The following is a 25,979-nucleotide window of genomic DNA, read 5'->3' on the forward strand; positions in this document are numbered from 1 at the left end:
TTAGATACGCTGCTGACCAGCAATCTGGTTTATTTCTGTGTCATTGAATAATTTCCTGTTACTGGCGGGCAAAGAACGTGTATTTATGGAAGAGAGACTGACATTTGATTTCCTTTTGAGCTCGTTTTTAGTAAAATAACCTGATAAAGAAGTCATCTATGGGGCTTCTTAATGAGGCCCAGCCTTGCTCGCTTTGATCGAGATGATGAAGGGTTCTAAACACGGCGAAACATCACCTTTTTACTGGAACTAAACATACCAAAAATGTAAACTTCTGATCATCTCAAAGCTTTTGCCAATGCATCTCAAAGCCTTTCAGCCGATGCCATAAATTGCAAACTCGAAGTGCAAGCTGGGTGTCGTCTTTGCTGGTCCTCAGCCGGAGCATCGGGCTCCGTTGACAGCTACAGCCAGGGACGCGTTGTACTGCATTGCCCTTTAATGTTTCAAGTTTAAAGGGAATGTTCCAAATCTAAGTATATTAAAGTAGGCATACGACATGATGAAATGGACTATCTTACAACTACTGGCATGCTTTTAAGTGGAAAAGTCTGCTCTAGACAATGCAGTTTATTTTTTTTAGTTCATATGCTCCTCAATCGTCATTATTTGATTGCGCCATTGTACCTTGCAAAACAATGATTGAGAGCCGGTCATTATGTCTGAAAATCGCGCTCACGAACGCCAGATGTGAGCGATTCGACAAGTACATTTTCATTGATTTTGATCGCCGCATAGCCAACGGAATAGCAGACTTTGAATGACATTAATTCGGCGTCATGGATGCCAGGGTGACCTTGAAATATGCTGCACGAAATGGTCTGCACATCTTGTAGGCCTGTAGCTCCGAAACTGGAGATTCAGGTCTTAAGAAGTCAGAATTTTCGGTAGCCTCTGTGGTACTCATACCGCGTGTTTTGACTTCCTAAACGGGTGTCTATCACTTCTGCTCCCTGAGAAGCGATTGTTTTGTAGGAACACTGCACGGTGATCCACCGTCAGTACGGGCTGCGGCCGGCAACTGACGATTCGCTGCTCGCGCGCGGCGGGCCGACAGGATTGCATTGGACGGCGACTAAATAGGCGCATAAACCACATACACACGCAAGTTTAACCGATGTACTCAAGGTTCAACAACAAGCACTCCTGTTTAAGGTTCATGTTGTGGTGTGACGTGGTTACGTGATCAAGGAAAGCCGAAATACTAGGATTTTCAGGAAATAAGAATTACCATTGATCGAACCCAGTCGGGTTAATCATTAATCTAGGAACTCACAAAATTACCGATCGCAAGGCTATGATGAGAAAAATGCACTGGGATTTTTGCGCCAAGCTCTATCTCTCTCATTTTCGAAACGGCAAATGGGGATCGCATGTCGCTGAGTGGTTTCGTTCATATAAACCCATCTCAATCAGCCCACGTTATGGAAAACGACGGATCAGGGCAGGGATTAAACCAGTTATCGAGATGCACTACAGATTGGCTATTTTCACCTGGTGCAAACTATGCCGAAAGCCGGGCGTTTTTATTGCATTCTGACCATGCCATGCAGTCTCAGTGAGGTGCTTACATCAACCCAGCAGGGCTTCAAACATTCCATGACAAATGATGAAATCAGTAATGCATTGGGTATGATATTCAGCCGCCCGTTTGCATGTACAAACATATTTTATGTCGCTAGAGTACACAACATTTATGGTTCACCAGATGAACGCTCACTGGAATCCTCCTTAACAACTACACCCGGTAGCGTGTCGGTCAGCGTGTTTAAGCGCACACCGTCCCGCGGCCCGCGGCAGTGCGACGCCGCGTTTCCTACGCAACCTGCTGACAGGCCGCTTCCCACGGCCTGCGATTTTTGCACGAGCGCTCACAGCTTCTGGACGGCGTCCACAGAGCATTCACGGCGGAATTTACAGGACCGCAGTCTCCGCACGAGGCCTGGAAACGCTCTCCTCAATTGGGAGGTTCCCACTGCTGGCGTGCCTTGCATACTTCGACTCAGTTGGGCTCGAAGTCCGCTCCACGACCGTGAGCCACGCGTGGTCGCTGAGTGGTTTCGTTTACCACACCACGGAATTCAACGAAGTGAAGGCGCATCTTGACCTGGTTAGCTGTCGAAGCTTTGTCAGATCGGTCACGATTTCGTTAGTGAGTCGATCTGCGTGGGCTGCCTGCGCTTCACAGCCTGGTCGGCTTGTGGTTACAAGATCGCTCATTTTCCTCGCCGCTACCCAATTGCCTCAAGACCAATACCTACTGGCTCTATACCAGGAGAACAAGAAATGGAGGCTTGAGGTTTTCACACCCGGTCAAACCTAATTCATGGATTACGCCTCATGCGTTCTCCACGTGCTGAGCGGCGGATGCCATGAAGCGCGGATGACGTCATCACCAACAGCACACCGCACGGCGATGCACTTCACACGTTGGCATGCCATATGTGAGCCTTAGAAGCCTTTTTTGTTGTTGCTAGTTTGCAGGTCTCGTGTGAGATACGGACGAGAAAATGACATAACCGACAACAAACCACCACATTCTCGTGCCAGAGGCGCACGGACGGCAGTCTTTCCCCGACGATTGCTGGCTGTGCAGTTAGCTACGCGTAAACTGACATTACAGCTTGCATTTCCCGATTCGTCACCTCATGCAAAGTGCTGGATACCGCCCACAGCACCTTTTTTATTTGTAGCCTACTCGCAAGGCCCAAGCCGGGGTCGCTCCCTCTCTCTCACTATCCCCGTCTCTCTCTCTCTCTCTCTCTCTCTCTCTCTCTCTCTCTCTCTCTCTCTCTCTCTCTCTCTCTCTCTCTCTCTCTCTCTCTCTCTCTCTCTCTCTCTCTCTCTCTCTCTCTCTCTCTCTCTCTCTCTCTCTCTTTCTTTCTTTCTCTCTCTCTCTTTCTCTCTCTCCCTCCTGCTCTCTTTCTCTCCCTCTCTCCCTGCCTCTCTCTCTCCCCTCTCTCTTTCTCCCTCAGTTGGGCTAACCTGCGGCGTAACATTCCCTACCAACATGTACCCATCCTTGGTAACTTCCTGGTCATCTCAAACATTTGCTATTGTCTGGCGTCCAGAAATATACAGCGCAGCAACACACTTCTTGACGTAATATCTCGCACCATATCAGACCGACCTAAGTGCCCCTAAGTAACAGACGTGCGAGATTACGTGGCGTTACGCGTCACCCGACAGCTGCACGAATTTCATTCTTTAACCTGGTAGTACACAATTGTGCTTCTCGATATCACAGGTTCGTACATTGCCACCTGATGCCAGCAAGCAGCCTCGCTAACGAGATACCTGCGGACACGGATCTCGCACTCCCAAGCACGGAAACGGAGACGAGCAAGCGTCACGTTATCATGGCACCGGTACCGCAGTCCTCCGGAAGATATTCGCACTTTGAGCAGCAAGATAAAAGATTTAGTCGTAAGCTCTAGTCGTCACCTATGCACTAGTGGCACAGCTAAAGGCACTTAAGATATCCATGCCTCTAAAGGTATTTCAAGCATTTATTGAGACTTAATACAGGGATGTAGCTTCCTATTCAGTGGGGTGATGGGTGGGGTGGGTGGAGTGGGGAGTGGGCTAGGGGGAGGGTAGGGTCAGCCTTCCCTGCCCCCTCAACTTTGAGAAGGAAACGGATCAAAGCCGGGGCGAAATCCGTTTAATGACGTTTTTGAGGACAGGCTTGGTAATTGCTTTCCATCCCTCCCCCCCCCCCCCCCCCAACTCATTTTGCGAAACTACGCCGCTGCTGAATTGAGTTTGTATGTGTTTGGATGGCATGCGTGATGTGACTCATTTAACTGTCCGGTATTTTTGACCCTGGCATAACCCTGGAAATGACTTTTGATCAATATAACGGTTTACATAAAAGCACTTTCACCACCTCTATGTCCACACATGCCTTCAAGCCAGCGCATCCGCCCACCTGCCGTCCAATACATGCTCCTATGACGTCATGGCGTCGTCTGCTCGTGGCGGTAACCATACTAGCCTTCCTTCGTCTGTTGTGCACCGGGACTTATCAGCTGAGGCCGAGCTAGGTGTGTGTGCAAGCATGCATGGTGTGCAGGCGGCAAAAGCCGTCTGTCTGCTCCTAGACAGAGCCAGGGGGCGACTCGCTTCAGGGGTAGCGCTGAGCGATGGTCCTCCGCTGCCCCGTGAGCGCGGTTAGCGCAATGAGCAGGTGCCAGCTGATGCAACTTTCATACCGGTGAAATATTTATACCCCAGATTAACTGTTTGGGTTTGTGGCGCGGAACAAACGGAGGGTGATTCGTAGTTCTCAGTTATTTGCTCCCATCTTGCGCGACGAAGCGGACAGGCTGGAGACGGTCAGAACCGGTTTTGATGGCTCCCTACTTTGACGATATTTGCAGTTGTTCTAATGCGCAGGTTTTGAGAACCCAAGTGCAGTTTGCTTAAGTATCGTCTACATTTGTTCGATCTCTACCTATGTTGCCTTATGTTTGCTTAGCTTTTAATGTAATGATATACATCACCCTGACATGATTCCGTAACTCAAAGCGCTGTTTGCAAAATGCACAGTAGCTCATACTTCGAAACAAATGCTGTGTTTTTTAGTTTTGCTCGTACATGTGGTAAAGGGGCCTTCACATAAATTGCAAAGAACAATGCGATATCAATTCCTCCCTATTCCAGACACATGGTAAGTGATCGATGCCAAAAAAATATGTGAGTGATTGCCATAGCTTAAACATCATTGAGGACGTTCAGACCTTGTTGTTTCCTATAATTACGAACCGCGACTGAGTCATACCCGAATGCTGGGAAAAGCGCTGTTAGCCGGTGGCTGGCGACAGTAACATGATTGATTCAGTCGTGATTCATGATTTTGTGCATTTTGACAGCACTCCTGGTAATGCTATGAATACTTTCATTTCACTAGAGTAAACTCACGGAATTTTTAGCAACATAAGCCTCAGTTTCCGCATCTGTGCACTCCCGGAATGCCAGCAAATGACGTGACAATGTCTCGACGTGAACACTTTTCTCAGGCCGGCTCGTTTCGCTGGCCGCCGATGAATTTTAAACCTCTCATTTGCAGTAGGAGGTCCCATAAATAATCGCAAATTGACATGCCATCGATTTTTCGGCGGTGCGGTTCTCATCGGCCGCGCCGGCTGGGAACAATCGCCGCCGCCCGGGCGTAGTGACGTTTACGATGCCCCGATGACAGCCGGTCCTGTAATGATGGGCTGAACCGGCCTGACGGAGCTCGGCGACCGCCGCACCGCCCGCTTGGCTCCCACTCGGAGCCCAGAGCACACTGGCCAGCGTCGCTGGCCAGTGTGCTCTGGGCTCGTCGCTCTCGTGCGCTGTGCTCGTCGCGTCGCTGAGCGCTGACGCGACGAGCAGCAGTGTCGTCTTTTTGGCTGAACTTTGTGGTGATCGGTTTGACAGTGTCGGTTATCTGCCGCCCCGTTCGTTGTTAATCTGCTTGGTTAACAATGATATACATCACTGGTCGCTGGTTTCATCTTCAGCCGCTGACAGACTGCAGTGCTATCTTTTACAAAAACTCGGAGTTTTTCGCTCAGTGTGAAACAATGGTATGGAAATGCTGCCACTTCGTGTAATGTGCCACCCCGAAAACTGCACCTGCCGAAAAAGCTAGCAAATGTAGACGATACTTAAATGTAGACGATAAATGTGGACGATACTCTCTCTCGCTCTCGTCGCCCGTACCGATCCATCTTTTTTTCGCGCTGCACGCGTTTTGATCACCACGCTCCGCCTTGTTTCTTTACGCTGTCGCCACGCACCGCAGCGCTGAGCGTTGCATGGCGTGCGGAGCGGTGCTGCGCGACGCGCTGTCACCGGTGGTCACCTCTGCCGCCCGCCGCAGCGCTGAGTGTTGCATGGCGTGTGGAGCGGTGCTGCGCGGCGCGCTGTCACCGGTGGTCACCTCTGCCGCGCACCGCAGCGCTGGGCGTTGCATGGCGTGTGGAGCGGTGCTGCGCGGCGCGCTGTCACCGGTGGTCACCTCTGCCGCCCGCCGCAGCGCGCCGGGCCGCCCGTCGGCGCGGCGGGCACGGCGACCTCATCAGGGCCAATTACCCGGGCGGCCGTCGACGGCTAATGCCCACTGCTCGGCGTCGCCTCGTCGCGCCGGCTGTATACCGGGCGCGTCACAAGTGCGCTGCCGACGGGCGGCCGGCCCGTGGGCACTGGCGCTGGCCGGCCCGCGGGCACTGGCGCTGACCGGTCCGCCGGCACTGGTGCTGATCGGCCCGCGGGTGCTGGCCCGCCGCCCGTGGTAATCGCCCGGCGTCGCACGCAAAAACGGCCGCGCCGCCGCCGCTGTAAAACAATCAGCGGCAATCGCTTCCAAATTTCATTTGCCACCGCCTATCTGATCCGCGCGCGGCTCCCCTCCGGTGCCTCTCCCCCGGGCCGCCCGGCCACTATCAAATATTCATCGAGTCTATTCACGTCCAATAAGGTAATGAATTTATCGCGAGGGTGCTCTCTGGCGGCGGGGCGGCGCGGCGCCGCCGGCCGGCCCGTCTCCGTCACAATGGCGTCCCGGCCGCCGTCGCGTCGACCGGCCGTCCACACCCGCGCCACGTAAGCCGCAGTTTTTTCGGCCTGAGCACTCAGACACCGCCATGTTGAGATGGTGATAACGGGATTAGCCGGCGCGACGCCGAGCGGTTAATACGGGAGTGCGGTCGCTGCCCGGATCGCACCGCTGAGCTGACAGGATTGGCGCTAATTGCCGACAATCGCCATCGCTGGCGGATCGGATGAGCGCGGACCTGGCTTGGTGTGACGAGTGCGGCTGCCCGGTGGCCCGGGTGCACTGTCTGGTGCCCCGGGTGCACTGTCTGGTGGCCCGGGTGCACTGCCTGGTGGCCTGGGTGCATGGATCTGTGAGACCGAACCTGGCTGCCTGTTTTTTTGTGGGGGGGATGGTGATGCCTGTGGGGGTACATAGCCCATATAGATGCTGGCGATGTTTAGCGCTGACTTTAATGTGGGATGGTTGTTGGACAGCGGACAGCTCTGCTATAAGTGTTCAGTTGAGCAAACGTTATGACGCTGCATGCAATGTACAGCCGATGCAGGAGCTGTTGATAAAGCTGCGCATGCCGACATCTCTCAGCGTGAAAAGTTTTTTTTTGCTAGCGCTGATAAATTTGATCTTTCAGGAAGAAATCCTGATGAAAATAGTTCTCAACCAGCTATAAGTCCGTCAGAATTAGGGGCATATTCTCAAAGGAGTTGAGCCGTCGTATTGTCTTTTTCGGTGCATTCGTAAAAAATTACGAAATCTCCGATGTATTTGTTACGCTTCATTTCGTTTTGCCAGCCACTCGCTCCTCGCGCGACAGGTAGATCAGTTATTGATGGCTGTAACACGTGTTCATGTTACATTGCTCAGGTGCAGCCTCGGACTGAGGACCGGCGCGCCCGGATGGCGGCGAGACACTCACTCACGCTTCCGCATTTCAGCGCACTGGGCTGAATCACCTTTTGCAAAAAGAGCGAATTCTGTTGTCTGAAGGTGTTGGGTAGAAAAATTTCCTTTTAATTCGCAATCTTTTGCGCGCTCCAGAAATCGCAGCCTTGCAATTTACATAGCAAAATCACTCTCCAAAATCACGACTTGGAAAGCTTCTTGTAAGCCCAAGGTCTGTCAGGCACTGGTCCTGGAAATGTTAAAAGCACATAATGTTTGAGAAAATTATTTTATGACCTTAACAATAATCCGAGAGAGACATACAGCGCTTAGAGAAATAATGAAGGCATGGAAGCACTCTAGATTACAGGGCAGTTTATGTACGGCAGGTGATCGCAGCGCATATGATTCTTACCAGTAATTCATTACAATGTTTGTAACGCACTGGGTCACGGTAAAACAAAAAGTGGTCCAGATGAGCCGTTTTAATGCGTGATTCATTTATTGAACTATGCTGCACGATTTCCGTACAACAAGGTGTTTTTTTTAGTTCACTTCTTGCTTGATATTCATTGTACCTTTATGGGACATAATTATATGATAAGTCAATTACCAAGTGCAGGCAAGCTCAAACCGCGGAAGACTCGCTGCTCATGAAACACAACAAACTGCATCAGGTTAAACCACCAATTCATGTGTAAAAAATGTAATGGAAGATACACCAAAAAGTGATATAAATATGTATAGTATTTACGACGAAAACACGTTTTGTTTGTAAATGTTTGGATAGCGGATTGCAAAAACACAACAGTATTTTAGCAAGAATAATTAAATGTGTTTCGTGCAGGTTTCCTGCTGCTGCTTGGATGCACCGACTGGAGATAGTCTTATTTATGCGGGGTGGAATGAAATAATATCCAATTAGTGTGTCTGCAGGTAGATTTTTGACTGTCAGAATGTACCCATTGTGTCGAGGTCTAATGAGCATTTTTGTCTCATCTTCACAAGCCGCAGTTCATTTTGCTTAAAATTTCCTGCAAGTAACCTGATAAACATCATGAAAGTTTTGTTGGGTTTGGCTTGAATCACCGCTTCAGATCACATCAGAGCGGATGACCTGCACGACGATAAGGTCTACATGGCCAACCGCCCGTCTTTTGCCGGTCCCTTTGTCACTTTCTTTGTCCTCCCGTATTGCGACCAACAGCCAGTGAGTGCTTGGAGACCTCCGTCCCCATCACACTCAGTTCAAACCTCGCCGCTGCTACATTAAGTGTTTTTGTCCGGCACTCGTAACAAATTGAAACCGCACCCGAGGGCCAATATTCCATTAGGCCTACAATGAATAATACGCGCGGCAAATAACATTATTAGTGCATGAGAGCGGGTTGGCGTCTCAAGCGGTCCTTACGTCATTATAAACTCGTTCGGCCACGCTCAAATCGGCGTCTCCGCTAACGACAGTTTAATTTACCAGCGTGTGAAAGGGCTTGTAATTGTTGCAAGCGTCGACACACCGGGCTCCTATTTACGTGGCGTGGTGATTGAATGTTGGAAGGTCGTTTGAAGCAGCAGCGCGTCATTTTGGCGGAGTACACCGGAAGAGGACGGGCAGAGTGAAGCCCAGGTGATAGATGTCAGTACGTGACTCGCGAGTTGAAATAATGACCTGCATATCGGTGAAAAATCGGGACACTAATAGCAGCAAAGAGGCCTTTGACTAATCACGTGTTCTAGCATTTGGCTCTCACACTCGGGGTGTATCGAACTGTCAGGAGTGATAACGGCATCGATTTGGGTTAGTACGAGGAATGTATCTGGCAAAGCAAATGCTCTCGCGTGGGCTTTCTCCATAGTTTTCGGAACTCCGCCAGCCCAGGAGTTCGAGAGTGGCCCTGTTTGTATCTGGTTTGACTCTTTATGTTTCCCGATTCCCACTATTCCCACGAATTTGCTACCGCTCTCCACTTCAAAGTTGTCTTCTAACCTTGTCCCGACGGTGTAGCAATAAGTGCAGCCAATGTGTAGCAGCCGGAAACTACGAGTTTCACTTTGTCTCACTTATATCACAGCTTGTATCTCATCCGGCACGGTTTGCAGTAAACGCTTGCCGAGAACAGTTGGTAACTCTGTTGAATACAATCCAGCCAAATGAAAGAAGTGCAGTTGGTCTGAAAATAAAATGAGTATCTGCGTCATCCTACAAAACATGTTATGGAGCGGTAGCGACTACGGTTTTTCTATCATCCGCCAGAGGCGGTGTGCTCGAACATACAAATGCTCATAATTTCAAAGGCATTCAAACCGTGGCGCCACACATGACAGGTCGTGGTACCAACTGAGACATTGTAACCCTGCACGTGCGGCGTAAATTTGGTCTGGAAGCGTTATTTTGTTGAATAATACCACTTCTGAAGTGCTTTTATCGCATCTTATTTTCGCCGATCCTCCACCACTGCTCCCACAAGAAAAATCGACCAGCGTCATAATCTTACCCTCAGCACCATGATCATACCTTCGCCGAGCTCGTGGCTGTTCAAATCCTTTCACGTGTGCAACATAGTATTAAAACAATCTCTTCAGTTTTAGCTGCAGCAGCCACTTGCGTCTCGCAGAAGAACCACTTTCATGCATCAGCCCCCCCCCCCCCCCACATGCACACACACGCGCCCGCGCGACACACACACACACACACACACACACACACACACACACACACACACACACACACACACACACACACACACGCACACATACACACACACACACACACACACACACACACACACACACGCACACACACACACACACACACACAAAGACACGGTGCGCCCACGGACGCCACCGAAGAGCCAGGCGTGCGACAACGGCGGTGGCGGCTCGGCCGACAGGTGATCCGCTGACAAGAACGGCCGCGGCCCTGTCGCGCCCGTTCCCAGAACGGCGTCGCCGGAACCGCGCGGCCCGCCGAGCGCGCCACTTTGCGGCCGGCTCCGTCATAGCCGCTCCCAAGTACCGATTTCCCCGCTGTCGCTGCCTTCAAATTAAATTGTTAACGATTGGTGCGGAGGTGGCGGCCGGGCGCGGCGCCCATTAGCAGAGCAAAAACGACCACACCACCGTCCTCGTCCGCCGCTGTCAGAAGCAGGGACCAGGAGTCAGGAGTTGAGAACAGGGAGCAGGGGTTGCGAGCTGGAAACAGGGCTCGGTTTGGAAGCACTAACCCGAAGCATGGGCACGGAGCTGAAACTGGCAGCTGGGATAGAGAGGCGGGACTGGTGGGACAGGAAGGCGGATCTAGTGGAATAGGGTCGGGATTAACGGGAATGCGTGGGGACTAGTGGGACAGCGAAATGGGACTAGTGGCAGAGGGATGGAGACGGAGCTACTGGGACAGAGTGGCGGCGCCACTGGGACAGAGAGGCTGGACTAGCGGGAAAAGGAGGCGGGTGCAGGGACCAGTGTCTGGAAATAAGGAGCAGGTGGCACCCCCACGCAGCTGGGACCTTCGTCGACGACCCATTTTCCTGCCCACGCCTGTGGTGGTCCACGCCGAGGGAGGTATTCACGCAATTGGCCATCTCGCGCAATGGCGGTCATTCTGCCGCGTCATGCCGGCTGCCTTCCCAGGTGGCCATAACGTAACAAACGAGCGGGTGGAGACGGGCCTGCAACGGCCGTCCCTGGACCACAGAGGATCTGCGCGGTTAGGCCTGAGGTCGTGCGCTCCTGACATGGGAGGGAGGGGGAGGGGCTCGTCCGTGGACCACAGGGGATCTGCCCGGGCAGGCCTGAGGTCGTGCGCTCCTGACATGGGAGGATGTGGAGCGGCTAGTGCGCCGGCTCAAATGCAGACGTTTTGAGACAAGCGCTGGACGTCATCGTTTTGGTGGATTGATGCCTGTCATTGGGTAGAAGGATAAGCGGATCAGGGAATTTAAGACAATGGCGTATTACATCCCACAAAGAAGCCACACAAGGCACAATCCCATGCATTACTGCACGAATGTGTCAGTCACTTTTCTGCGAATGGCCCTTTCTGCTCGATCCGTGCTTCTTGACTGTTGTTTATTCATCTATTTTAGTCCGAGAGACGTGGTCGGTCGAAATGGGTAGCTTTGTAACGCAGCGGAAGTGAGCCTAGACGAATGATCCATGCGTCTGAAAATGTTGAACTAATGATGCGTGCTGGCATAAGAGCACACATCTGTCGTGTTGACGGCGGCGCAGTGTGAATGATTAACCCCACTCCAGTACAGCTCACCATATAATTGCTCGGCAGCGTGGCAGCCATCTGGGACCGTCAGGCGTGTGTGGCCGGTCCCGGCCCGTCCCGGTCGGCCCCGGTCGGTCCCGGTCGGTCCCGGTCGGTCCCGGTTGGTCCCGATCGGTCCCGGTTGGTCCCGGCCGGTCCCTGTCGGCCCCGATCGGCCTCGGTCAGCCTCGGTCGGCCCCGGTCGGTCCCGGTCGGTCCCGGTCGGTCCCGGTTGGTCCCGGTCGGTCCCGGTTGGTCCCGGCCGGTCCCTGTCGGCCCCGATCGGCCCCGGTCGGCCCCGGCCGGCCTCGGTCGGCCGGGGCCGGCCTCGGTCGCCGGCGAAAGTCCGCCCGCTCGGACCGTCTGGCGGTGCCGACGTCTGGTCCAGTCCACGGCGGAGCCTGCCGAGGGTCCGCACGCCGCTGGCCGAGTCCACCCTTCGGCAGGCGCAGACTCCATGGCGCCGCACTCCACCAAGTCCCAAGTGTCTGGGCAAGCCCAACTCGTAGGAGCGGGTCCCGTGGCCAGAACGCTATGACAGAAAACGAGCACAGCGTCCCAGCAGTGGGTCCCGTGAGAGTGCGCTATGACCGAAAACGGGGACAGGCTCCCAGCAGTGGGTCCCATGGCAGAACGCCGTGACGGTGGCGAGCACAGCGTCCCAGCAGTGCGTCCCATGGCAGAGGCTGGTCGTGTCCCAGCCAGCCGCAGCCAGGCGCGGCAGCCGGGAGGCGCTCCATGCTAATTGCCGAGGTACGGCCGATAGGCGGCTGTAGTGCCTCCGGTGCCGTCGAACAGGATATGACGGTAGGGGCACCGTCCCACCGCCACGGCCAGTGCCGCCCCGCCGCGCTCCCAGCATTGTCCCAAACAAAAGCGACAATCCAGTTTACAATGCCTAATGGCGAGCAATTTGAATGAAAAAGGGCCGATGAGTGTTAAGCTAAATTGTTTGATTGTTTCTGTGAAGAACGCTTCCGGCGCCGGTGCCGGCGCGTCTCGCCGCGTGGTGACCGACTCCGCTCGATACCCACCGTGTCGTAGCCACCGGAACCGCTCCAAATGCTAATGACGCCAGTAAAAACCGGCTTAATTAGCCCGCCCGTGTCGACCCTTTCTCGGCGCGGCGGCGCGGCGCGGCTCGGCCACCGGCAATGAAGGTTATCACGGAAGGCGCGACGTTTTGCGTGCTGGCGGTGAGGTCGTGGAACAGTCATGCACGTTAAAAATGCACTCAACTCGAGTCGTTTCGGAATGCTGTCGGAAAGCGCGCGGCACTTGATGGTGCCAGTGCTGCAACTTACGACCAAGTCCGAAAAATGGCGGCAACTGCAGCGAACCGAGCAGGTGGCTTTAAAATCGGACAGGCATCTTAGCCATGTCGTTAGTGTATGTCGTGCATTGACCGACTACCGTAATCCTTCAACTGACAGTAAGTGGCAAATTGAAAGGCCGGACAGGCATTGTTATTGGTAAAATCCTATGAAGCGAAAAAACGTCCGGCAAATATCCGGAACACCTACAGGCCGCTATAAATTCCGGTTGTAATGCACGAACTCTGTAGCCCATTCAGGCGTGGCATTTTTTCGTCGCCTTTATGACCTATTGCTCGCAAATTGAGGGCGGCGGCGGCGCGGCGGCGGTCAGGCACTGCCCGCCGTGACGCGCCGGCTTCAAACACCGGCCGCCGCACCATTACGGTCGCATTAGGAGCGGCAACACTTCTCTCCCACTAATCGGCCGCCGGCGGGCGCCGCGGGGTGGCAGCACCCACGCGGCCACTGATCGCTCAATCTCGCCGGCCGGCGGCGGCGCCTGGGCGGCCGGCGCTGCGCCCCGACCGGCTGGTGGCGGCGCCTGAGCGGCCGGCGCTGCGCCGCAACCGGCCGGCCGGTCGGCCGCCGCGCCGTTTTTGTCTTGTTAAAATTTTAGTATGGTCCCTGCGTGTCTCGGACCGGCGTCGCTTGCTCGGCGGAGCCGCCACGACACGGTCTGATTGGCTCCGATTGACAGCCACCGATACGATTAATGTTCAGGCGGCTAATAACTCGTTAAGAATGCGCCGTAATTGCCCTTATTAGAGAGAAGCCGACGGCGGCGCGTAGAGGCGCCACTGAGCGGCGTTGATCTGACCGAGAAGCCAGCATCCCTGCATCCGCTCTTTTATCCTGTTTCTTGATTGATCCTGCATTCTCCGGACGCCCCGCTTGTCCGGGGCAGGCTGCATGCGCCAGCCACGAGCGGCCGAAGCCTCCTGGTGGGGCACTGGTCCGAGCGCCGAGCGCACACCCCGCAGAGGGGTCACTGTGCGACCTTCGTCTCGGCAATTGGATCCCCATGTGCATGTAGCTCTGTCCCACCGTTATCCGTTCTTCTTCATCCCACAGCCACGAAATGCTCAGTAAAGGCCGAAAGTACTCTAACCCAAATCACTAACAAGCATCTCTACTCAATTCTTCGCGACCGCTCAGCTGGCTTTCTCAGCTCTTCACGACCGCTCAGCTGGCCTGTTCAGCTCTTCACGACCGCTCAGCTGGCTTGCTCAGCTCTTCACGACCGCTTAGCTGGCTTTCTCAGCTCTTCACGACCGCTCAGCTGGCCTGCTCAGCTCTTCACCATTGCTCAGCTGCCTACCTGGCCCGCCAAACGAAGCGATGTTCACAATCCCCCCCCCCCCTCTGGCGCTCCCTGCGGCACTCTCCACCGCCCCGCTATGGAGCCCTGAGGGCGCCTGGGCCCCACGTCAATCAGGCATCGCCCAGCGGCTGCAGTGGGCGGCCACGTGCCGGGCACGGGCGTCAGCGGCGACACGTACGGCCCGTCCCGACCCTCCGAAACAGGACCGTCATTTGCGCCCGGCTGCCGGCGCCGGAGATGGCCCGCCTGATTAGGTCGGGCCAGGGATGTTCGGTGCTGTTAGCGAACCGGGACGGCAGCTGGGCCGGCCCGGTGTCGAGGAGTGACGCAGGTGACAGGGCCCCGACTGGCGCGCGCCGCTCCGCACGGGCCGGCGGGAAGTGGGCCGGGTCTGGCGCCGCGCCCGCGCTCGCCACGAGGCTCAGCCCGCAGATTCCGCACATATCAATACGTGTGTACGGATAGAACCCCTTCAAAGTCACGCAAGACGGATGGACTGTTGTTAAGATTCGCCTCGGTGTTGCCAGGCGGTCGACATAAAACTGGAGAGCTCTGAGAATTAATGGGTAAATATACGCCTCTGCGAATGCCATTAATAACAGAGGCAAGAGATATCGAAGCTGAGCAATAACCTATAGCCAGGAATACCAGAAGAAAATGCAAAAGAGATGCAAATTTAGACGTATTTACAGAAAAGAGATAAAAAGGACAGACATCCGCAGACACAGAACTGAAAACACATGTTACGGGGACAAAAGCAAAGACAGCGCTGCAGACAATGACGCAGACAGAGTTAGGGCAATGACAAAAACTTGAGACTGACTCCAGTCAGTCGGGCTGGGCGGCAAAGTTCGCTGCCTCCAGTCAACCGGTCTGGGTGGCAGAGCTCGCTGACTCCAGTCAGTCGGTCTGGGTGGCAGAGCTCGCTGTCTCCAGTCAACCGGTCTGGGTGGCAGAGCTCGCTGCCTCCAGTCACCCGGGCTGGGCGGCAAAGTTCGCTGTCTCCAGTCACCCGGTCTGGGTGGCAAAGCTCGCTGTCTCCAGTCACCCGGTCTGGGTGGCAGAGCTCGCTGTCTCCAGTCAGTCGGGCTGGGTGGCAGAGCTCGCTGCCTCCAGTCAACCGGTCTGGGCGGCAGAGCTCGCTGACTCCAGTCAGTCGGTCTGGGTGGCAGAGCTCGCTGCCTCCAGTCAACCGGGGTGGCTGAGCTGCCGTCGCCACCCGCTGATGGGTGGCGCACACCTGACAGGAACACTGTCTTTAGCTGGTCTGGTCACTGTGTTTGTCCGCAGCGCACTGATGACAAACTCGGACGGCAGTGACGTCCGGCCGGGGTCGGCCACCCGACTGCGCCACGTCAGCCGCAGCCTCCGCGCCGCTGAGCCGACAGACATACACCGACCCGAGCCCCTATCAACCGCGCCTGTCCAGTGAAAATGGCAGCGCTCGGCATGTTGGTTTGGCTTAGGAGTTCGTATACTAGTGACATTGAGCCCCATAAACTACTCGTGATCCTTGAGAGAGCGCAGCGCATCCGAAATATGCAGGATGCTTGATACCGTAGGCATGCTCTGTGTTAGCCTCGGGTACTGCATTGATATTAATGTGACTATAGCTTGCTGGCTTGCTGTTCTGTTTGCCTCCTGAAGTTTCAGTCATAGTCACAAGCGTGTTATTAAACGTGAAGTCATTCAACACCCATATGCGCTACAAAACGTGCTGAAATGAAATGAAGGTATGCAAACGACACAACGATGAAAGATGGCTTCCCAACGGCAAATATAAAGCCAGGATAATGGTAGCGCTTATGTCATAGATTGAGCCGTTTTTGCAGCCACTTCTAAGGTATTACCCACCTTCTAAGACCCTGTTACATTACCAATTAAAGGTATTAGCCACGCTGATGACTTTATCACGTATTGTGAACAACGTTATCTGCAAGCCATGGTCGGACAGGTTCTATTATGCTTAGAATACATCATTTCTTGAGAGGCTTGTCAAGCTCTTACAAACTGAAAATAAGGAAGTCGTCTTATATCATATTGCTAGACATTCCCGCCACACCGGTCGATATGAAACTCGCCGGTTTACTTCAGGCATTTTGTCTTTTCTGTTAGATTTCCAAGTTTTAAAGGCTTTGCTTTCGATATTGGCAGCACTTTATGGGAACGCTCAGCGTTTTATACCTGAACGGTGTGACATCAAACTGTCGCACAACTCATAACTTTGCTTGAAGCAGCTGGCTTTCAACTCTTTTTCGTACTTCCCTGGGGGCGCTGCAGCCGGCAGAACTGGTCTCTGAGGTGGAAACATTTCCCATACGAATAGGCCGACTTCAGCGCGATCTAAAAACCATGCTGGACACATCTAACTTCCAATTTTGTTAAGTTCACGAGCAGTAACTCACCGCGCCCGGCTTTCGTCGCGCACCTCGGCAGCGCGACACCTCTTGACCTGAGCATGTCAGCAAACTGTAACAAATCACAGTAATACGGTATCATGCAACGTGCTCTTAAACAGTGTAAGGTGTAAACCCACGGCATGAAGTTGCATTCATAGCGTTTCACAGCATCTCAAAAAGCCAGTGTGTGCGTGTGTGTGTGTGTGTGTGTGTGTGTGTGTGTGTGTGTGTGTGTGTGTGTGTGGGTGTGGGTGTGGGTGTGGGTGTGGGTGTGGGTGTGTGTGTGTGTGTGGGTGTGCAGGTGGGTGTGAGTGTGGGTGTGGGTGGATGGTTGTGGGTGTGGGCGTGGGTAGGTGGGTGCTGGTTTGGGTGTAGGTGTGGGTGTGGATATGGATGTGGGTGTGGGTGTGGGTGTGGGTGTAGTTGTGGGTGTAGGTGTGGGTGGATCGATCTGACAGTTGTTCAGCAGCGTCTCTCGGCACGCGCCACCCTGTCTCTGCTCGACCCCCGGCAGCGTGAATTGGCTGGGTCTTTCCCAAGTCTGGGCGAGCCCCTGATATATACTGAGATGCTGAGAGGCGTTGAGCTGCTGTGAGGCGCTGAGATGCTGAGAGGCGCTGAGATGCTGAGAGGCTCTGAGGTGCTGAGAGGCACTGAGATGATGAGCAGCGTTGAGTACGTGTCCAGCGCAGCGTTCGCGTCGTTCACCCGGATCTGAATGGAGTGAGTCACCTGGCAAATTAACAGAGAATGTTGGCTTCTTAAGGGTTAGTCGTGGTGCTGCAATATATGTGACAAAAGGAGCCCATCGTGGTCAGTGTAACTCAAAATTTTGTTTGTTAAAATTATCAGTCGCACTAAAACTGCATTGCTTGCGGCTGAGCTCATGCTCCTTATAACCAGATCCTCTTAGCTTGCACTTTGAGCCGAAGCCCACTTGTCCAGAAATATTCTAAATGCGTACGGCAAACAAAAATCACACCGATCCGAATTCCCCAAGCTATTAAGATAAGTGCACAGTGAGCCTAGCGGCATATTGTAGAGGACACCACACCGAGATGAGGAATTAAACAATGTTTGCCGAGGACCACAGCATGGTCATAGCAACGGTCGCACTATGTTGGCTGCTCATCGATGGCGAGTACATGCCGTTTTGCTCCCGAACTGATGGAAAACAGCCAATAACTGTGATGTGTCGCAACACGCCTGAGCTCAGTAGGAATTATTCTATTTGGGATTACGTTCAGCGCCAGCCGATAAAACCCGTTCCCTAAGGGCTGCGCCATGAAATTCAACACCAATAAAACCGGCAAACCCTTTAAAATTGCAAGATGCGAGTGATATCGCACCAGAATACGGCTTCGGGGTAGCCCGTGCGCGAGGGCCGTCGATCATAATAACGACTATTAGTGAACCAGATGGATTGGCACAGCACCACTATACCCATTTCATTTTAATGCCCAAAATGGAGCAGCTTTTTCATGAGCCATGTCAGAGTGTTTGATGCTTACGCTTCGGCCTGCAGGTGTTGTAACCCGTTGCTGCAGTTGACCTTCATTGGAAGCTTGCGGCTCGTATCCGTTTCAGGCATTCCGTGTGGATTTTTGTCAAAGACCCGCACTTACTGAGCTTTCTTTTCCAGCTCCGTTCCCGCTCAACAGAAGAATAGGCCATCCGTACCAGAATCGCACCCCTCCCAAGCGGAAGAAGCCGCGCACATCTTTCACGAGAGTTCAGGTGAGCTCTGAAGGCTGCAGACTCCAGACGGTCACGGCGAGGGTCACCTTTCTCCCGGCTCTTTTACTGTGCAGGAATAGTTTAGGCGGACCCGAGGCTCACGTAATGGACAAAAATCAATGCTGATAGTGATGCAGTACTAATGCGTCATCTGAAACGTGCATCACTTCGCTGCATGACGCATCGTTTTGTGCACACAATGTTACCTTGGCGCTGTCAGCTTGATCTGCAAATCCAAACTATCTAAAGGATGCATTGCCGGAGCTCGCACTAATAAAACCCGTGTGCGATGCTTTCAGATATGCGAACTAGAGAAACGTTTTCTAAAGCAGAAATACTTGGCCTCGGCGGAGCGAGCAACGCTGGCCAAGCAGCTGAAGATGACGGACGCCCAAGTGAAGACTTGGTTCCAGAACAGACGCACAAAGTGGAGGTGAGTCAGGTTCAACACAGTGAGTGATTTGTCAGATGGCGGCGATAGAAAAGAATCGGTTAAAGCGCATCGGCCAATATCCTGACAACAAAGACTAACTAAGTTTACGATATTTTGGCTCGTTTCGCGCTTCCCTAGCACCCAACTCGGTTCAAGGAGACTGCTTTACATCACACAAAGCTATCCCCAAATGCTGCGCCGCAAGCCAGGCTCATCTCGGGGAGAGGCACGGTAACATCAAACTGACCGACAGCGTGTGCGCGATCGGTGAACATCAAACTCTAACATGGTAACTGAAGCCGACGTCGGTCGCACATGGCTTCAGCACAACACGTCCTTTTGAACTCTCATTGATCTGGTCCTGGTAAAAGCAATCCTGGGCGCGCTTCACTCGGTGGGGAGGATCTGAGGACTGCGACGACCGCGCGTCACCCAGTGGGAAGACTGATGACTGCGACGACCGTGCGTCACCCAGTGGGAGGATCTGAGGACTGCGACGACCGCGCGTCACCCAGAGGGGAGGCTGAAGACTGCGACGACCGTGCGTCACCCAGTGGGAGGATCTGAGGACTGCGACGACCGCGCGTCACCCAGAGGGGAGGCCTGAGGATTGCGACGACCGTGCGTCACCCGGTAGGGAGGATCTGAGGACTGTGACGACCGCGCGTCACCCAGTGGGAAGACTGATGACTGCGACGACCGTGCGTTACCCGGTAGGGAGGATCTGAGGACTGCGACGACCGCGCGTCACCCAGTGGGAAGACTGATGACTGCGACGACCGTGCGTCACCCGGTAGGGAGGATCTGAAGACTGCGACGACCGCGCGTCACCCAGAGGGGAGGCCTGAGGATTGCGACGACCGTGCGTCACCCGGTGGGGAGGATCTGAAGACTGCGACGACCGCGCGTCACCCGGTGGGGAGGATATGAAGACTGCGACGACCGCGCGTCACCGAGTGGGAAAACTAAGGACTGCGACGACCGCGCGGCACCGATTGGGAAGACTGAGGACTGCGACGACGAGTTGGACTGCTGCTGACGGGTCGCATCCGGCCCCACACACCTCAGGCCGAGGGTTCACAGGACGGGGCCGGCCAACCGACACTCGCCCGACAGCCGGCCAATGGCTAATGCCGAAGCCGGGATCACGGAGGTGTCACGACGCCGGGACAGGAGCGTCACGTCACAGGCCGCGGACGAGCCCGCTCACGCGTGAAAAGAGTGACGTTCGTACGTTTGCGGAAGCGGTGGCCGCCCCCAAGGTTGTGTCCTTCAGGAAGCATAGCGAGTAGATAGCAGCGCGTTTGACGTCATGGACATGGTGCGTCAGGCGTCTTGAGCAACCCAGCGAGCGCACACAATGGAGAGAGCTACGGAAATCACGCACTCAGTGATCCGCGCACATGAGGATCCAGGGCGCTGGGAGGATTCGGAACCGGATTCCCCAAGAACGCTGTAAAACATGCGGCTTATTGTAAACGACGGATGATTCAGGCAAAATTTATTGCCGAACTGCCACGTCTTGGATAAATGTCTACTGATGACGCAAATAAATGCTCTGGTGGGAAAGAGAGCAACGACAAGCATTTACAAGTTCACATCTTGTTTCCAAGTTCATTGGGAGAGCCATGTGCTATTACCAGTAATGATGTTTTGAACTGCAGAGTCGCGCTAATCTTCAGCACGAAATATGTCAAAAAGTCTCAATCACGTTCCAATCGTCGAACATATTCTTGGTTGGCGGTCCGGAATAGCCGCAACCCGGGCCTCTAGAAAGCCTCACCGATGAGGCCAGTTCACACCGTACTGCACGCCACAGGCAACACGGACAGCTTACTCGCCACACTAGAGCGCCGGAGAAAAGCCTCAACCCCCACCGATTCAGCGATCAACACCAGCACAGCCCGACGCCACTGCGGCCTCCAGCCTCCGCCCACGCAGCGCCGTGGAGTGCCCGGCGCGCTGCTGCCCGTTTACCGGCGACGTCTTAATGCTCCTTTAATTAGCGTCAGTATTAGGCCGACCGGCCGGCGGCTGGCGCTGTGAATAATTGACGCGGCGTCGGCGGCGGCCGCGCCGCGCTGGAGCGAAGGCGCGCTGCCGGCGCCGCTCCACCGCATGACCTGCGACCCGGTATTAATTACTCGGACATAGCGTAAACATTTCAGATAAGCGCGCTCGCCGCGGAGAAACTGGGGACGCGCACAAAGCCCACCGCGCCAGATAAGCCGACGACCCAGGCTTGCGCCGGCGCACCGTAACGACATCGCTAATGGCTTTCCCGTGTCACGGTGACGTCACGACGCATGCGCAGTCTGTCCGATACCGTGATACTGGATTTTATTAATAGACGTATAGTAAAGTCGCTATCTGGAATTAATTGAGTCATGCCATTATTACAGCCTGTTCAGATAAAAGGCTTTCAGCTGCGATGGGGCTCTTTGTGTGGTTTGCGTGAGGCTGGCCGATCGCCGCCAGACTGGCGGCGCCGTGCGGCCGCCCGCCGCCGCTACGGATGGCGCACCACTCCCCGCTCGCCCCGCAATAAAACCTTATTACCGACTATCTAAACATTTAGTGAAGCTTTTATCTTAAAACGGTACGAGTGCAGTTTTTGCGGGCGGCGGGCCGCAGCGCGGCGGCCGCTGGCGCCGCGGCCATCGCAGCCGGCGACCGTAAACCGCGAGACAGCGCGACAAAAAGCGCCGCTGGCCGTCGCTGGCGCGCGCGTTAACACGCTGCTCTTTCGGCGCGACTGGGTCGTATCAGGCGCAGGCGCGGCACGCCGCGGCTGGCGCCAGCTCGAATCTTATCCGGGCGCCGACGGCCGGCCGATGTCGCGACGGCCGGCATCGGGCCGTATAAATCGGTATGCAAATCGTCAAATCGGCCCGGTTACCGTGTACCATTAGCGGTGTTCCATTAACGAGTAGTGCTCGCTTTGGCGCGGCTACAATAAATCAGCGAAATGGATACTCTTAAAACGATTCACATGTTGCTGCGCAATCGAGTCGGGGCGCCGGCGCCACTGCCGACATCGCCGCCAGGGCGCGCTGTGGCGGCGGCGGCGGCGGCGGCGGCGGCGGCGCGCGATACTATCACTGCATCGCGCTACTGTACTGTCGCATACGGCGGCAGGGGGCGGGCGGCAGCGTGTTTGAACCCACGCGGCTGCCGTGCCGCCCAGTCGGCCTGTCATGATCGGTCATCCGCGACTGGTCTCACGCGCGCCGGCGCCGCCGAGGGAGCGCAAGGCACCGGGCTGACGGCACGGGCGGCGGCGGAGGCGAGCAGGGGCCGCAGCTGGCCGTCCTGGTGGCCGCCACTGGGGTGAAGTGACCAGCGATGAGCCGGCCGGTGGGCGCCGGACACGCCGTGCTTGTGGCCGCCGCTGGGGTGAAGTGACACGCGATGGGCCGGCCGGTGACACGGCCGAGGTCGGGACACACCGTGCTTGTGGTCGCCGCTGGGGTGAAGTGACACGCGATGAGCCGGCCGGTGACACAGCCGGAGGGGAGGGGGGGGGGGCGGGACACGCCGTGCCGCGCCGACCCCGCTTCAAACGCTGACCAGTTTTGACGCTGACAGCCGCGAACAGTTCGGCTTGATTAATTGCTGGTGATTTGCAATCAAACATTCAAAATCCATTTAACTCCGGTATCGATACCATCGCTCCATTTGCCGCCACACCAGAATTAGCACGCAGCATTATTCGAATAACATTCAACGCCAGCCATCCCATTGTTTTCGCGGCGGGACTCTGCGGCGCCGCGCTAGTAATGATGTGGCCCTAGCATGTCGCAGGGACCACGTGAGTCGTGACGGCTGGCAACATAATTGCAACGTCCAAATAGGTGGCTAACAATGCGTGGTAATGCCCTTCAGGCTGAAGCTTTAGGGTCTCTGCAAGTGATTATGTTCATACATTGTTCGTGTGTCTCTGACAGGCTCGCAGCCACACACACAGCGTTCCAAACGCTTGGTTTTTGCTCTGTGTGTGAGCTCCAAGGGACACATGGTGATTGTGTTACACGGGGCGCATTTTGGTCTATGTTTCTCGGCGTCAGCGCCGAATGACCACGCCTGGAAGTTTTGCTGGTGCCTGCTTGCCGTTAGGAGCGAGAGTTTTCAGTCCAGTAACCCAAGCGCTAGGTAACGCAGGATTGTGATATGCATATGTTTATCGAAACAGTATACGGCTATTGTCCACCACGCTGATAGCGGTTTATACGGCCTAGTCCCTTCCATGTCTGGCATTCCCATCACCAAGTTTGATTTCTGTTGAACAAAGTCGCACTCCTGTTCCTAATATCACCCATCGCTAGAAGTTTTCCTTGCCAGCGTGATCCAACCGTCAGCTGTATCCTACGCCCATCTTGCTACGCAGCAGCGCCGAGCTGAGAAACAAGTAGTCCTTCCCGTTCGTCCGTTGCCCGTCCCGATGGCTCAGCTAGTTAGAGCGCCCGCCTTCCGGTCACCCACCCGTGGCAGGGTGGGTTGGACTCGCTAAGCGCCCGCTATTGTCCCTGTCAGTTATGGCCTGCAGCCGGTGGCAGTGGTCGCGCTAAAGGTCAGTTGACGTCAGAGGACAGGACGGACCGTGTCGAGCATTGCAGCACGTTGAACTTTCGCGACTGAATTCAGCTGTTTCCTGAAATTGCGTGATCGGATGGTAAGGGTCGGGCCCACACAACAAGCACTGCTTAGCATGAGTTCTGACACTAGCAATCCATCCATTCAAAGGACTCGGATCAAGTCTTTGAAAACAATAAAAAAAGATATAGAAGGACCAAAGCTTAGAGCATGTTTGCTCTGTTATCTTGAAACCAACCGTGTTCCTAGATATCAGCTATTTCCTTTCTTCACAGCCAAGCTGTGTTTCTCGAGTATTAATTCCTCGTGGATTAATTTCCCAATTTCCCCGGATGTGTTTGCCCAATCCATCGGACCCCATGGGCTTAGTCGAGTGACTGGCTACTCAGTCTTCGTAATGCCGCTCTGATCGATACGTTTTGCTCAGCAGCTGCTATGCCCGTTTCGTCCCACCCTGACACCGCTCCGTCCCACTCTGACCCCGCTCCGTCTCATCCTGACCCCGCCCCGTCCCCACACTGCCCCTGCTCCGTCCCACCCTGGCCCCTGCTCCGTCCCACCCTGGCCCCGCTCCGTCCCACCCTGACCCTGCTCCGTCCCACCCTGACCCAGCTCCGTCCCACCCTGGCCCAGCTCCGTCCCACCCTGGCCCCGCTCCGTCCCACCCTAACCCCGCTCCGTTCCGTCAACCCTAGCGCCTGCCATCACTGTAACAGCAGCCCGGTCTAACGCCGCCCTGTTGTGTGCCCCGGCAGGCGGCAGACGGCCGAGGAGCGCGAGGCCGAGCGCCAGGCGACCAGCCGCCTCATGATGTCCTTCCAGCCGGACGGGTGCCTCTCCAAGGGCGTGTACTCGCCCCGCGACCAGCTGCCCGTGAACCACGCGTCGCTCAGCGCCCTGCAGAGCATCCAGCCGTGGGCCGAGCGCAGCGGGTCGCCCCCGGCCGCGTCACCGGCGGCCGCCGCCGTCGCCGCTCCTCTCTGCTGAGCGGGCCGGCGGCAGCCGCTCCCAACGCTGTGATATTCGGGGGTGTCTTGTTACGCCGACGATGACGACGACGTTCCTACCGATGTCGACGTTCCTACCGGTGTCGACGCGCGCGCGCCCCCGCGGACTGCTCCCAGGCATTGGCTTGCGCGTTTGATACCATTGCTTTCCGTGTTTTAGAGGACGGTCGAGCGCGCAGCTGGATGCTGAGAACTCGCCCGTTTAGTGATGTCATCCCGTTAGTTAGCTCCTCATCTTCCATTGGGCCCTGCAGGCCGGGGTTACCGCGCTTTCCTGAAGCTGCACGATAATATCACTCGCTCTGATCCCCGTCCGCCATTCCCCTCGCGCAGGCGAATGAGGTTGCTGATCATTTGTACCGGTGAAGTGCTTTGGTGCCAGGCGTGTTATCCTTTTTCCGTATGGGTATGATTGCGGTGTTTGGCTTATTTCGGCTTTTCTTTTTGATGACGTGAGCTCGGAAGCCACCTGGACACTGATGACGTTAGCTAGGGAGCCACCTGGACCTCGATGACGTGAGCTCGGGAGCCACCTGGACGCTGATGACGTTAGCTAGGGAGCCACCTGGACCTCGATGACGTGAGCTCGGGAGCCACCTGGACGAGAGCTGCAGAACGTTGCCAGTCATCTATTTTCAGTATTCCTGCTCGTGCTGCACAGAGATGGCTCCCAATTTTACTTTCTAAACATCTTAGGCTGAACAATCTACCACGTTGTCGGAAACGAAACAGAACGTGGCTTCCCATCCCTTTCGCCAAATTTTGCCTGGATAGGAACCACTTATATCTTGGCTCGCCTCCGACAGTTCTCATGCTCATGTCTAAAGAAAGAAATTCTGCTTTCGCAGACTACTGCAAAGCATCAAAAAGCAATTCACAATCGCAAGCTAACAAAAAGCAACGAAAGAAAATTCCATCATGCAAAGGGCTGCAAGCTGACTGACTTAGCAATACGCGATGGAGCGAAACTGCGGGAGTTGAATATTGTGAGCTGTATGCCGACTCCATGTGTTGAACCTTCCTGCTGGAAAAGCCCGCCGTTTCCCCGCCACAGCGGGCATGTACTGAGCGTGTGCGATCATTAAACATATCAGTCCGGACCCCGGCTGCGCACCACCTCCGCCACAAGTCAGCAGTCTATGTCGTATCATAGTTTAGTTGCTAGGGCTTGTACAAACTTATGTGCCAGGATATATAAATGCGGCGTGTGAATGTCGCTGTGTTAAATACAAAGCCCTATACAACCTGAATGCGGCTTGTTGTATTTTAACTGCATGAAGTGTCTGAAATATTTCGTTGGATGAGACGTGATTTGGCGGTAGCAGCAATCGCCACATAAATGCCCTCTACACGCATCTGCTGCGACCATGAACATCCGATCATCTTAGGTCGATGATCAAGCTCGGCAACACAAGGGGTTGCGCCTCGCACATCGGATGGAATGGACCTCAAGTTCCATAACGTCTCCTGACGACACATCTGCATCAAT

The 25,979-nt window shown here is 54.9% G+C and overlaps 1 protein-coding gene across 1 annotated transcript in view; it reads left to right on the forward strand.

Annotated features, from left to right (window-relative positions):
• Positions 1–25,740, forward strand: part of LOC119111307 (T-cell leukemia homeobox protein 3) — a 95,031-nt gene extending 69,291 nt beyond the window's left edge. Inside the window, exons 3-5 of the mRNA XM_037235121.1 lie at positions 18,363–18,457; positions 18,757–18,890; positions 24,239–25,740. Of these exons, the coding sequence (XP_037091016.1) occupies positions 18,363–18,457; positions 18,757–18,890; positions 24,239–24,470 (461 nt within the window). The 3' untranslated portion in view covers positions 24,471–25,740. The remainder of the gene's footprint in view (positions 1–18,362; positions 18,458–18,756; positions 18,891–24,238) is intronic.
• Positions 25,741–25,979: the final 239 nt, after the last annotated feature.

This window comes from Pollicipes pollicipes, unplaced genomic scaffold (assembly GCF_011947565.3).
Source record: "Pollicipes pollicipes isolate AB1234 unplaced genomic scaffold, Ppol_2.1 Scaffold_7261;HRSCAF=8764_pilon_pilon_pilon, whole genome shotgun sequence".
Classification (NCBI taxonomy): Eukaryota; Metazoa; Arthropoda; class Thecostraca; order Pollicipedomorpha; family Pollicipedidae; genus Pollicipes; species Pollicipes pollicipes.